Source organism: Podarcis melisellensis, assembly GCF_964234715.1.
Source record: "Podarcis melisellensis genome assembly, chromosome: Z".
In the NCBI taxonomy this organism is placed as follows: Eukaryota; Metazoa; Chordata; class Lepidosauria; order Squamata; family Lacertidae; genus Podarcis; species Podarcis melisellensis.
Genome location: NC_138547.1, coordinates 22,860,447 through 22,873,467, shown reverse-complemented (window position 1 = coordinate 22,873,467; position 13,021 = coordinate 22,860,447). Strand labels below are relative to the sequence as shown.

At 42.4% G+C, this 13,021-nt stretch overlaps 1 protein-coding gene across 4 annotated transcripts in view; it reads left to right on the top strand.

Annotated features, from left to right (window-relative positions):
* The window catches only part of LOC309361958 (vascular endothelial growth factor receptor kdr-like), a 191,683-nt gene that overhangs the window by 105,910 nt on the left and 72,752 nt on the right, over positions 1-13,021 (top strand). For all 4 annotated transcript variants that reach the window (XM_081897319.1, XM_081897322.1, XM_081897320.1 and 1 more), the window contains exon 11: positions 4,754-4,874. In XM_081897319.1, the coding sequence (XP_081753445.1) occupies positions 4,754-4,874 (121 nt within the window). The remainder of the gene's footprint in view (positions 1-4,753; positions 4,875-13,021) is intronic.

Genomic DNA, 13,021 nt, shown 5'->3' with positions numbered 1-13,021 from the left:
TCTAGGAGGGGGAATCCTTTCAGCCTAAGAGCCGCATTCCCCCATGAACAAAGAAAAATCATAATTGATGCAGGGAGAGGTCAAGGAAATGGAATAAACTGCCATGTCAATGCAGCCCAATTCCCTGGAGTGTACCTTACACAGCTCAGAATTGTGAGCTGGGCTGGGTTTGGTGGGTTGCAGCTGTGCAGGCCTGGCGCACCAGATCCCCATGCCTCTTCTGCATGCATGTGAAGGACAGCTTCTTGACTTCACTCACTGTTCAAAACATATTACCCGGCAGGCATAAGATACAGGAACCCCCTAACTGCCTTTCTCTGTGTGGGGTTAGAAGAGGGACAAAGAATCCCAGATCTACTAAACAGGAATTAAGTGAGTTAGGCATGAGGTGCTGCTCGGCTCAGTTTCTCTAAACAAACAGACAAGTTTCCTTTGTTCCTGTTGAAATGTTAGCAGAGCAACCCATGGAGAGATGCCTTGGTTCAGGCCTGAATGGGGAGCACGTCCCTTGGTGAGCACCAGGAGGGATGTCTAGGAGCCAAACCCAACATCTCCTCCTGCACTTTCACCCTTCTGTGCAGCAAGGAAGCTGGAGTCAGGTTTTCCACCCTTAAAAATAAAGGACAGATGGGGGAATATAAAGAGCCAAATGGGCCCCCTCTTGTCTCTTTTCTGATGTTTTTGTTGGGATGGGGAGGCTTACTGTCATTTGAAGAACACCCATGGAAAAAAATATTTGAAGTTGAAATTGCAGCTTAATTTGTCCAAGGTCATGGCTGGTGATAGTTCGTTGGAGGAGCAGCCAGGAGAACCTCCTGGTGTGTGTGTGCGTGCGCACGCATAAGTAATAAAACAGATTTATTGCAACCCATGACAGGATCTGATTTCCTCACATTATTTCAATCTATGTTAGTAAGATGCCCCCTGGTTTGGGTAGGGATAAATAATAAAAAGAAAACAGAAATATGGAGAGTGGGGTGGAGTGTAAGGAAGTGTGACAAAATTCCAGTTTTTCCCACGATAGACTGGTGCTATGATAGACTTGTGTATGTTTTCCTAAAATATGAATCTTTGTGTGCTTTTTGCCTTAAAGTAGGCATTTTTAATGTGAATTTTGGTATACATTGAAAATGTCAAAAATCACAGATGAAGAATTTTGCTAATATAGAACTCTACCTCTTGTTTCAACTGACCCTGCATACCAGAGGCATTGCCTGTTTTTGCCATAACTGGCAACTTAGCCTAAGGTCACATTCACACCATACCTTTAAAGCTCTATAATACCACTTTGTCTGGCTTCCTCCAGATAATTCTGGGAGCTGCAGTTTGTTAAGGGTGCTGAGAGTAGCTAGGAGATCCCCTATTTCCCTCGCAGAGCTATAATTCACAGAGTTTTCTGTGAAGGAGGGATTGTTAAACTACTCTGGGACTTGTTGCTCTGGGACAGGAATCAGGGTGTCCTAACAACTCTCAGCACCTTTAACAAACTCAGCTCTCAGAATTCTTTGTGAGAAGGCATGAGAATTATAGTGGAATCTTAGTGCTTTAAACTTGTGGTGTGAATGCTGGTTTTGCTTGGCATAAGCACTCCTTGCCACTTGGGACCCCGATGACAGGTTGGAATCCAATACAAATACACCTACTGAAATTAATGGTTGCAATTTATTCATGCTCATTAATTTCATTAGGTCTCCTCTAAGTTAAGCTTCATTGACTACCACTGCAGAAGTACCCACAGACTACAAACCCATTCCCTCAGTGCAACCTCTCCCAGAACAGATCATCCACATAATTACCCAATATTGGAAGCACCCACCCAAAGCACCTCCAGTCGTTACCAGCATTTAACATTAGATTATTGACTCCCTTTCATCCTTACTGCTTCAAGGCACTAGTGCAACATCTGCACAGCATCTCGTCTGTTGTTATCAGTTAGGCTGACCAAGGCTGTTTTTATGCTAAAACTGGACCCGAAACCAGATTGAAGTCTGTCTAGATAATCCAGAACAAGTCAGGCATTCTTCCCATGGCAATGCATTAGCTAAAATGCCACATCGACACATTTTGCATGCAAATTGCCTTACAAGTAGGGATTTAAGCATCTTTAAAGTCCAGTCCTCTTTAGGTTTACTCACATGTAAGGCCCAACCTGTTCAATGGACAAACAAGATTGCAGAGTAATATAATCTTGAGCGTTTCTGCTGACCTCAGGAGTGTAAACTAAGCCAAATAACGAAAATGCCCAGCTTGTGGTTCTATCACTTTAAACACAATGGCAAAGTGTGTTTGTATCTCCACTTGACCTCCGAAGTAGCCTTATCTTTCCTTACAGAAGCTGGAGGGGAAGCCTCTTGTGAGAAAAACACCCCTTCCCTCATTTCCTGTTGCTATTTCATTTCCCCTAACCCCCACTCCCCACTGCTCCCATTTTTATTTTCTAATGTCCTGATTTTCTGACATTGTTCAATCAGCGTACAGAGAGTTCTGTCGCCTTTGCACTCATTGAGTGATATTGTGTCTGAAGGAAACTGCAAAAGCCACCAGGAAATTACAGGGGCCGAGGAAGCTGCTTTATACTAAGGCAGCCCCTTGGCCCATCTAGTTCAGTATTGTCTGCGCTGATTGGTAGTGGCTGTCAGGGGACACCCCAGCCTTCAGGGAGATGCCAGGAATTGAACCTGGCACCTTCTGTTTGCAAAACAGGTGCTCCATTATTAAGTTGTGGCATAATTTCCTTAAATGGAAAGGCGTTTGTAGTATAGCAAAATAATAATAATCAAAAAATCACCTTATTTACCTGATATTGTTAAAATAATTAGCTGCCTCATTGTTTTTGTTCAAGGGCAGTTTTTAGTGCTGGTGAATAGGTATTCTATATTTATCTTTCTAATAATAACTGAATTTGTGTTTCATTTGTTTATTTTCAATGGCCTAGTCCCAAGGGCTGTGTGGGCCTACCTCATCTTTGCCACTGTCATCAATACTGATTTTCTTGCCACCTCTCAAGAGCCACAGCTCAGCAGTTAGAGCATTTGCTTTGCGTACAAAATGTCTCAATGTTCAATCCTTGACATCTCCAGGTAGGATAAAGATAGATCCTTGCCTGAAACCCCAGAGAGCTAGTGTCAGTCTGTGTAGGAAGTACTGATCTAGGTGGACCAATGACCTGAATTAGTATAAGACATCTCCTTGTTTGATCCTCCCTCTTGGCCCAATCCATAGAACCATCCAGAGTAGTGTAAGACAAACTGGAAGCTACTTGTTCTTTCCCTTTCTCTTATCACTGCTCACGTCCTCAGAGAAGGCAGGTGATCATGCTGAGATAGCAAGGGGGGTGAGCCAGTCCAAGAGGACTCTGGAAAGGCCCCTTCCTGGGATGTGGTCCTTGGCAGGTGCCCAATGATGCCAAACCTGTTTGGTACCCTGTTCTGGCAAAGGTGCAAGCAGTTTGTAAAAAATACATAAGCTACTAACTAGGGTGCCTATGTTCTTCCTCCACCATTGGAAGCAGTCGTGCCTCTGTATAGCTGCTGCTGGAAACTGCAAGTGGAAAGAGTATTGTTGCACTCAATTCCTGCTTGTGGGATTCTCATAAGCATATGGTTGTCACTGTAATAACAGGGTGGTGGTCTAGATTTCCTCCAGCAATGCTTAATTTGACCATCAAATTTAGCAATAATTCCATTTGTTTCATAGAACAATCTCCTTCCCTTCATCAAGCAGAAAACAATTCTTTGTAACTCTGAATCTGATCTTTAATTCCTGATTTCCCACATAGATTTTTTAAGGCTAGAAACACTCCCTTTTCAATACTTTCATTTTCCATGTGTATTTGCTGGAAATTAGCCAAACATTGGATTAAAAGAGTCTTTGCCCTATGTTTTTCCCATCCAGCGAAGGTACCAGCACCTTACACAGATTTTTCAGTCTTCACCATTTCCAGAAGTCCTTCATCATTCAAATGCAACTAGATTATGTACAATCAAGCATGGAAATCTCCTGATTGCAACTTTGGGATCAAGGCATGCCTGTAAACGTTGGCCTGAGCCTTTGTTCTTTCATTCAGAAACTTTCTGTAGCTTTAGTAAGCTGGCATTGGGCCCAGAACTTTCTGGAGTTTGGTAAATATATTGCAGCAGTGTACAGAAATGAAATGGTCTGGTGAGACTGCTTGAAAGTGTAAAGAAAACGTAATGTTTATTACTCATGGCAAAGAAAGCCGTTCTAAGGATGGGTTTTACATGTGGCCAAAATGAAATCATACGTGGGCTAACTAATACTGCAACTGGCTTGAGATAATTCACTAGGAGAAGAAGTCTACTTTACCAACAGGTGGTTACTAAAAGAGAAGGAACCAGTGCCTTTCTGTCTTATCATTCCCCCCACTGGTTCAGGTAATTTATTGCAAGCATTATTGTTTTATTTCCAACACTGAGCTTTTGGCCTGATCCAACAGGGTTCTTCTTATGTCCTTTATTCCAGGCTTTCCTAAATTGTGGCCCTCCAAATGTTAGGAGGTTCCACTTCCCACCACCCTGAGAATTGCCTGTGCTGACTGGGACTGATAGGAGTTGTGGAGTCCAACAGCAACTGGAGGACCACAGGTTCCTCACTCCTACTTCAAACCCTAAATTCATTTTCTTGGATGCCATGCTAGAAAAATGGCCATGTCTCGAGTCAGGTGCACAGATTTATTTGATTTGCCATTTCAGCTTATTCTTATTCTTTTTCCTTTTCCTTTTTTTATTTTCAGATGCAAGCAACGAGGGGAAAGGATCAAGGTGGAAGAAACCATTGGCCATGAAATCACCTACCCAGCAAATAAAATCAAGTCCATTGAACCTAAGTACATAAGACATGGCAATAAATTAAAGGTACGGAGTATTGATTTCCTGCAATTTCAGTGGCTTCACTCAAAAGCCCCCTTTCTCTCTTTGTGTTGTTGTTTTTTTAATTAATTTTTGAATATAAAAGCCAACATACAATCGGTTACAATTTCCCCGTGTTCACTCCCCATAACAACCGCAACTACATCCAGTTGTGTTAGTAATGATAAAATAAAACATAGCCTCCTTTCTCAAACATCTCAAGCACTGATTTCCTTTTAGCACTGAATTTTTGACGTGCTTGGAATTCTTCCACCCTGGGATCATGTTCAAATCTTCTCTGTTTATCGACTGTGGTGATGATGTCACTTGTCCCCCTTCCCTGGTTTTCATTTTATTTTTAAAGCTCTCAGAAATTGCACGACTCACTCAGAAAGCTTTTTGGTCTTGAGCCTGAGAAAGTGCAAGAAGCGCTTCCAGCCATGAGAACTCTTGCAAAGGGCACTGAGCTAATGAGATCCCTTATCTCATCCAAATGCTCAGCTGTCTTTCTTTTTTGCTCTCCACCATTCCAGCCACACTTGCTATTCACTCCATGGTTCTGACCCCAAACAAAGCAGAAATGCATGAAATTCCTACCTCACTTTCTCCCGTTTTGGAGAAATGCCCTTTTTCGGGGGACAGTGTGGTTAGGACAATGTAGGCTGGTTTTCTGTAGTCTTCATCCATCTATCTATGTGCATTTATATCTATAATCAGTGCTTTTTTTTCTAGGGGGGAAATGGTGGTGGAGCTCACCATGAACACCTCCCTCATTCTTTTAGAATGGCAGTGGTGCCCATCTGAGAGGTGCTGGAACTGAATTCCAGCTGGGGGGAAAGCCCTTTCTATAGCTATGTTGCTGCCTGCCCACCTGCCTTATACCTACCTGTCAGACAATTAATCCAGCTTGCTCAGTATTAGGGGTTTTTTTTCCTTTTCTTTATATTTGTATTCTTATCTTGAAAATCAATAAAAATAAGATTTAAAAAATCCAGCTCAGTATTGTCTACACCAGCCTTCCTCAACCTAGTGTACTCCATATGGTTTTTGAATTCCCATCAGTCTCTGGAGCCAGCATGGCCAGTGGTTAGGAATGATGAGAGCTGCAGTCCAACAACATCTGGAAGACAAGAGGTTGTGGAAGGCAGATCTATGGTGAATGGCAGTGGATCTCTAGAGGGTTTAAGAAGGAGTTCCTCCCCACACCCCAGTCCTACCAGTCTCATAAAAGAGTGTGGGTCTGGCACTAAACTTTCAGTTCCTTGCATCCACTGATGGGGGATGGAAAGGTTTCTCTGTGTGTGTGTGTGTGTGCAGGTAGGTAGAAACATCTGGCTCATATGGCTAGGATGAGGCCTACTGTACAAAGATAAGAGTGACATCAATTGTTGCAAACATTGCCTTTGGCCTTACCTATACTGCCTCTGAAAGGTACTCCAGAAAGAAATGTGGCCCTTAGGATGATAAATGTTCCCCACCCCTTCCCTAGACCACGATAAAAACTGTATGTGTGTGCACATGTGCGAATTGTACAGTATTGGTTTTCCTTTTGTTCCTAAACTTTGTGGTAACTGTGCCTAAGACTCATAAAGCTAAACTATCTGAGGCTTGGATTTCAAGCATTTTCCCTGTGAAGGCCCATTAGAGAAAACTCTCCTGCACAAACACTTTAATGAAGTCCAAGAGTGTCTGCATTAAGCAAAACTTTCAGATAATGAATATAATTTTATAAACAACACACTGATGAAAACCCTATTGCCTCCAGCCTTCCCCCCACCCTCTTTTTATCAGTGCCAATTACCTCCAGAAATAGAACATTAAGGAAACAGACCAATTCATTTCCCACCATATACTAGCAAGTAATTTTATTGGTGCTTTGCAAGCCAGATAAAACAAAAATGCCAGAGACTCTGGTGGCCTGCCTTTAATTGACTGTGCTGTGATGCTGGCATGAGCTCAGATCTGATAATCTTTCCTATGTGCCTTGACTCTCTTGTACTGTATCAAGAGCCTCGCATCACAGACCTCACTGGAGAGACAAATTTCCTCAGCCTCCAGTGAATCGCTTGCTGCCTACTTCCATTTTGGAGATTGAGAGGCCTGTAAGGATGCAGAAATTTCAGAAACAAACAAACAAAAATGGTTATTAAAAAGCCAAACCAAAACACACGGCTTGGAGATGCTTACCCTGCTCTGGTGGTGGTGGTTGTGGTGATAAAATAGGCAAGGCACAGCATTCCCTGCCAGGTTCATAACTGCTATTTGTTTATTAAAATTGTGTATTTTAATAAAACTCCACAGTGTGACTAACCATCACATAAAACAGCTGGCAAGCTACATTAAGTTTAGACCTTATTAAAAGACTTCACAATTTCAGGGCCTCAAAAGAGTCCTGCGTTGTTATTTTTTTGTCATTGCTCCCTTCCTGGGTCAGGAGTGAGTTATATGCATGCCTGACACCTTGCTTGGAAGCAGCAGGCATCTCTTAGGTTCTGTCTCTAGTACAACCCAACCCTCACTCTCCATTATGTGTGGTCACCATGAAAGGCAAAGGAAATCTTCTCTGACTGATGAGCAGACATTTGAAGAGCCAAAAGGGTTGGATGAGAATGCAATTATTCTGAAGTTTAGATAACTAAGTAGCCAGATGTTGGCTTTGGTCTGATAAATAAATGCACCCACATAGGGTCAAGACAGTATAATAAAGAATGAGACACCCACCCTCCATGGGGTTGCCTGTGGATGCAGGGACCCAAATAGCATGATTCTCCCCACAACACCCAAAATTTATATGCATAATGTAGCCTGCTATACATTGAGGCATTCATGTGGACTGCCCACATCACAAATTATTATTATTATTATTACATATTTATTTAATATCCTGCCATTTTTCCCCCAAAGGAGCCTAGGGAGGCAAACACATCAAATACATTTTTTTAAAATACAGCGTTATAAAACAGTTAAAACATTCTAAAAACAGTTACAGTTTAAAACATTGTTTCATCTTCTCTCTCTCTCTCTCTCTCTTGGTGTGTGGACAAGATGGTACTGGGGCAGTTAGATAGCTTGTACTGAAACCAGATAGGGGCTTTGAAAACAGCATTATAAACTTGACCCAGAAATGTATTGCAGGTGGCATATATAATACAAGTGTAAATGAAGCAGAATGTCATATTACAATGGTGGTGGTGGTGGCAGTAAAACTTATTTCATTCCTGAAAGTTTCTAGTATGCTTCAGGCCCCCTTTATAATCTTCAGAGGACATTCAATCATCCTTAAGACTTGAGGGGAATTGTCTTCCGTGGCTTAATAGTGATTTCTTTTCTTGCAGTAACGTTAGCTTGTTGCCATGCACTTGGCAGATTTAGGGAGTCGCTGAACGACACTAGTGTAAACCTGCCAATTCTGTCTTCCCATAACCATCTCTATCACAGCACTGTGACAGTATCCAACAGCTTGAACTGTTTGCCACCCACTTTCCCCACACCTACTCAGCCGCATTGCCTCGCTGCAAGGGAGAAAATAGAGGTGGGGGTGGGGACGAGACTATGGAACTGAAAAGTGTGGAGTCACACAAGCCCTGTCTATTTTTGCTGACTGCAGTTTCCTGTCTCTTAAGGCTTAATTGGAAGATCAATTTAAGAGCGTGCCCCATCATCATTTTAGCCTTTGCAGAATAATCTTGCAAATAGTCCTGGAGACAAAGCTATTTCTTATTCACACAAGATGGATGGCGTAGCCTTCCTTTGGGGCAAATAACCATGTCATGTATTGTGTTTTTCTTAGAGGCTCAAGGGTGTGCATTCTAGAATTTTAGAAGCAGAGTACTTGATTCTGCAAAGAGGAGGTTACTACATGGTACAGTGGTACCTCAGGTTAAGTACTTAATTCGTTCCGGAGGTCCATACTTAACCTGAAACTGTTCTTAACCTGAAGCACCATTTAGCTAATGGGGCCTCCTGCTGCTGCCGTGCTGCCAGAGCACGATTTCTGTTCTCATCCTGAAGCAAAGTTCATAACCTGAAGCACTATTTCTGGGTTAGCGGAATCTGTAACCTGAAGCGTATGTAACCCGAGGTACCACTGTACTTGAATCTATCCAGTCTCAAAGCAGAGGGTTGTTCTTATGTGAATGTATATCCCACGGATACTTCCATATTTGACGATTTGATTACTGAGGGCTTCTCCATGCTTGCCTTTCCTCCACTCTTTCTAAGCATGGTCTGCGATTTTAAGCTCAGTATCCAAGCTTCCCCCCTCCCTTTTTTGGTTCTAGAACTTTCCCCATGAAAACCTGCTCTTGAAAGCTAAGTTGGCGTCAACGTCAAAGTCTGCAGAAAACCCAAATTGATGTTTGCTGGGTTTTCGCGGGGAAAGCTCAGGGCAAAAAACCAGCAACACCATGCTTATGCATGGGGCATTAAACCACAGGCCTCTGCCTGGAAAGCATCTGGCAAAAGGAAAGTGTGGATAAGACCTGAGGCAGCTGGCGCCACTGAAACACATTGGGGACTAATCTACACTGGTCAGTGAAAACATAAAAGATGCATTATAAACATGAGACACTCAAGGGCACTGTAGAGCAGTGATCTATTGTCGATGTAAATTTGCATTGAGAGCTATACTACTTTCTAAAAATAATGTTATCCCGATCAGTGTAGATCCAACCTGGCTTTGATACAATCAGAAATTTCTCTTCGTCATATTATGGTCCATTCATACACGGAATCATAGAACCAAAGAGTATGTATAGGCTCTGAGTAAGAATAGGAAGCACTTATTTATGCACTACAAGTACTTGTGAGAAGAACAGCTATTTTACCTGAAATCCTCCAGGCATTGCAGAAGAGAATTCTGGAATCCAGAGTGGATTCTGGGATCCAGCTTGATAGACTGGCTGCTGAAAGTTTACCATGCAGTATTTGTGTGTAGCCATAACCATGGATGACTAGCAGGCCAGGGTCACCCAATGCGGAGGAGAAAAAGGTTGAAGCTCAGTGGCAGAACATCTGCTTTGCATGCATAAGGTCCCTGATTTGATTCCCAGCATTTCCAGGTAACACTGGGAATGTCCCACGTTTGAATCCCTATAGAGCTACTGCCAGTCAGCATAGGTAATACTAAGCTAGATGGATCAGTGTTCTGAAAATAAGGTAGTTTCTCATGTTCCACACTAATCTTTATCAGACTCCATTTTTTTGCAGGCCATGCACTCCTCATTACAATATAGTGTGTCATAAGTTGGAAACAGGAAGCTTTTGTTGCTAGTGTGATAGCATTGGCACTGCCCAAGGGCTACACTTTTCTGTGTGAGAAGAGGACACATTACAAAAGTCACAGTTTGTTAGTGTGGGGGGGGATTGCTTAATTGGCTACAAATTACTGCCTCTTCCTCAGTCCTGGGATGGGGAACCTGTGACCCTATGGAAATGGTTGGACCACAACTCCCTTCACCCCTGGTCTTTGATCATGTTGACTGCAGCTGGGATGGTTGGAATTCCAACAGCATCAAGGGGGCAGGGGCAGGCTCTCCATCCATGCCTTAATCCACAATTCAGGACCCCCAATAATTATGATCAGCATAGCTCTGTCAGTATCTGCCTGCCACAATGGCTATAGAGAGTCTTCATGCTTGGAGGCAGTCTTTCTCTGGGTGCAGTGTGCTGGGGTTACACAGCAGGGGAGAGGGAATGTCTTCCAAGCACTGCTTGTGGGCTTTCCGGAAGCAATGGCCTGTCCACTTCTGAAAACAAGAAGTGGGAAAGAGGCTTTGGTTTGATCTTGCAGCACTGGATTTATCTTTTTCAGCATTTATGTTTTGTTTGCTTGCCTTTATCCCACTCTTCTCATTATTTGATCATCTTTCTCTGCACGTTTAAAAAACGTGTGCCTTAAAGTTGTTCCAAAGAGACGAGATTTGAAAGAAGAATCCCTTAATCCCCAACGGCAGTTCATGGCCAGACACAGACGGATTTCATGGAAGTGGGGCTTCTCCAACCCGAGGTGGTTTTTCTAAGCACCTAAAATAACAGCTGGGGTACATCTGTGCAAACATCTGCATTATGTAGTCATAGGCAGTTTATCGTTTGGGATAGTGCAGGCCATATCTGGACTGAGGGGGCGTAGCCACACATTTTGACATTGCATTCAACCCTCTGAGCATAATGAGGCATAATCAGGGTTTTTTGTTGTTGTTTTAAAAAAATGTTATCAAATCAATGAAACATCAGGATCTTTTTAATTGCAAATTTGCAATTTAGTTACAACATTTTAAGTGATGTGTCTGAGTCATTCTTAGAGCTGCTTCCTCACTGGGAAATGGCTATAACTCACTAGCAAAGGAGATGTTTTGCATGCAGAAGTTTCCAGGCTCAGTCTTTGGTGTTTTCAGGTAAGGCTGGGGAAGATATTTGTCTGAAAACTCTGGAGCTCCACAGCTGATCAATGTATAAAGTCCTGAGTTAGGTGATCAAACGAACTGACTTGGTATACAGTGACTTCCGAAGTTATTTTTTGAATTGAACCTTTAAACAGAGCAAGGAAGCCTGGAATCTTAATTTGTTTTAGGGCAAGAGCTGTAGCTCAGTAGCTAAAGAATATCTGCGTGCGAAAAGTTCCAGGTTCAGTCTCTAACATCTCCAGTTAGGGTTGCGAAGAACTCCTGTCTGAAATGCTGGAAAGCCACTGTCAAGTCAGCAAAGACAAAAGTCACATCTAGTCTGACCCTAAGCCATTTGCATCGTGTAAAAGTAACAGAACAAAATGTAAAAGGACTTCCTTGAGAACCAGGATAATCTTAGGGGGCAGATCAGCTGTAAGAAGCCACTATGAGCTAGACTGCGCTCTCAATACCCCATTGTCTATCCCTTTTCTAAACTGAAATCAAGAGCAATATTCCAGATAACTTAGAGCATTAAGGACATTCTGTATCTTTTGATTGCAAAGCAGGAAGTGCCTGGCTTCTAAAGAAGCTACCAGTGCTGACGTCCTGACCATTTCCATATGAATTCAGTTTTCTGATTTACTATTTAATATGCTGGAAAGGAAAATCCACAGATAGGTTTGCTCATGCAGACATATAGCACCATGTGCACAATGTGATATTCTGGAGACGTGTGGCATTATTTTATTGGCAACTGAAAGATGAGCTGAGCATGCAGACAACTAAAACTTTTGCATTAGACCCTTGCCAAGATAACTGAACTCTTGATCTCAGGGATTTATGCAGAAGAAGAAAGCTTGAGTGAAAGGCTGGCACATAATCATTTCAAGGGATTCTTCTTATTAAAAGATAATCACTCTCAATCTTTCATTTCCCCACTGAAATCCTGCAAATTTCTGGGCTCAAGAGTTGTTTGCAAGTAAAGGCAGCTATGCCGCAAATGGGTTTGGTGAATGTCTGCCTGTGTTACACCTTTATTTCCCACACAAGCATGGAGGGCATGCAAGATATATGCCTTTGTTTCAATGCCTGTGTAGCTCTAAACATATGTTTGCATGTGTCTGGGGACCCTGGTTAACCCAGACAGGCTAATATGGGAAAAGGTGGTCCTTCAAGTAACTTGGTACCAAACTATTAAGTGCAGGGATAACCAACAAGATTCCTTCCAGATGTTTTTAGAGTACAACTTCCACCAGTCCCAGTTTGTCAGGAATGTTGGAAGTTGTAGTTCAACAACATCAGGAAGGCACCTTGTTGGCCATTGCAAGCTGTGATGCCATTCTAGGTGGGCTGTGGCAAAGTAGTTTCTGCACTGATGGCTGACCAAACAGAGGAGCACTATTTGCAGTGTCTGAGCAGTGTCTCCTTTCCATGGGTGCTGCAAAACAGCAGAAGAAAAGCAAAAGCCTTTTTCAATGCAAAAGATATTTCTGGCCAACCGTAGTCCTAGAGGCAGGCTATTTTGTACCCTAGACAAGGCTAACTACTTGAACACACCGCCCCCCAAAATTGCTAACTTCAATTTTCAAAAACAGATGTTTTGTAGAAAAAATTTGAAGCACAAAACTTGAAACTGCTAAATTTGCTTCAAATTGCAAGAATAAGTAACACAGCAGTCTTTGATTAACTTTCTCAAATACAGAAGAAAATGTTTTAGCACACAAATCATTTTGAATAACCTTGTGAACTGTGATGTTGAAATTCAAG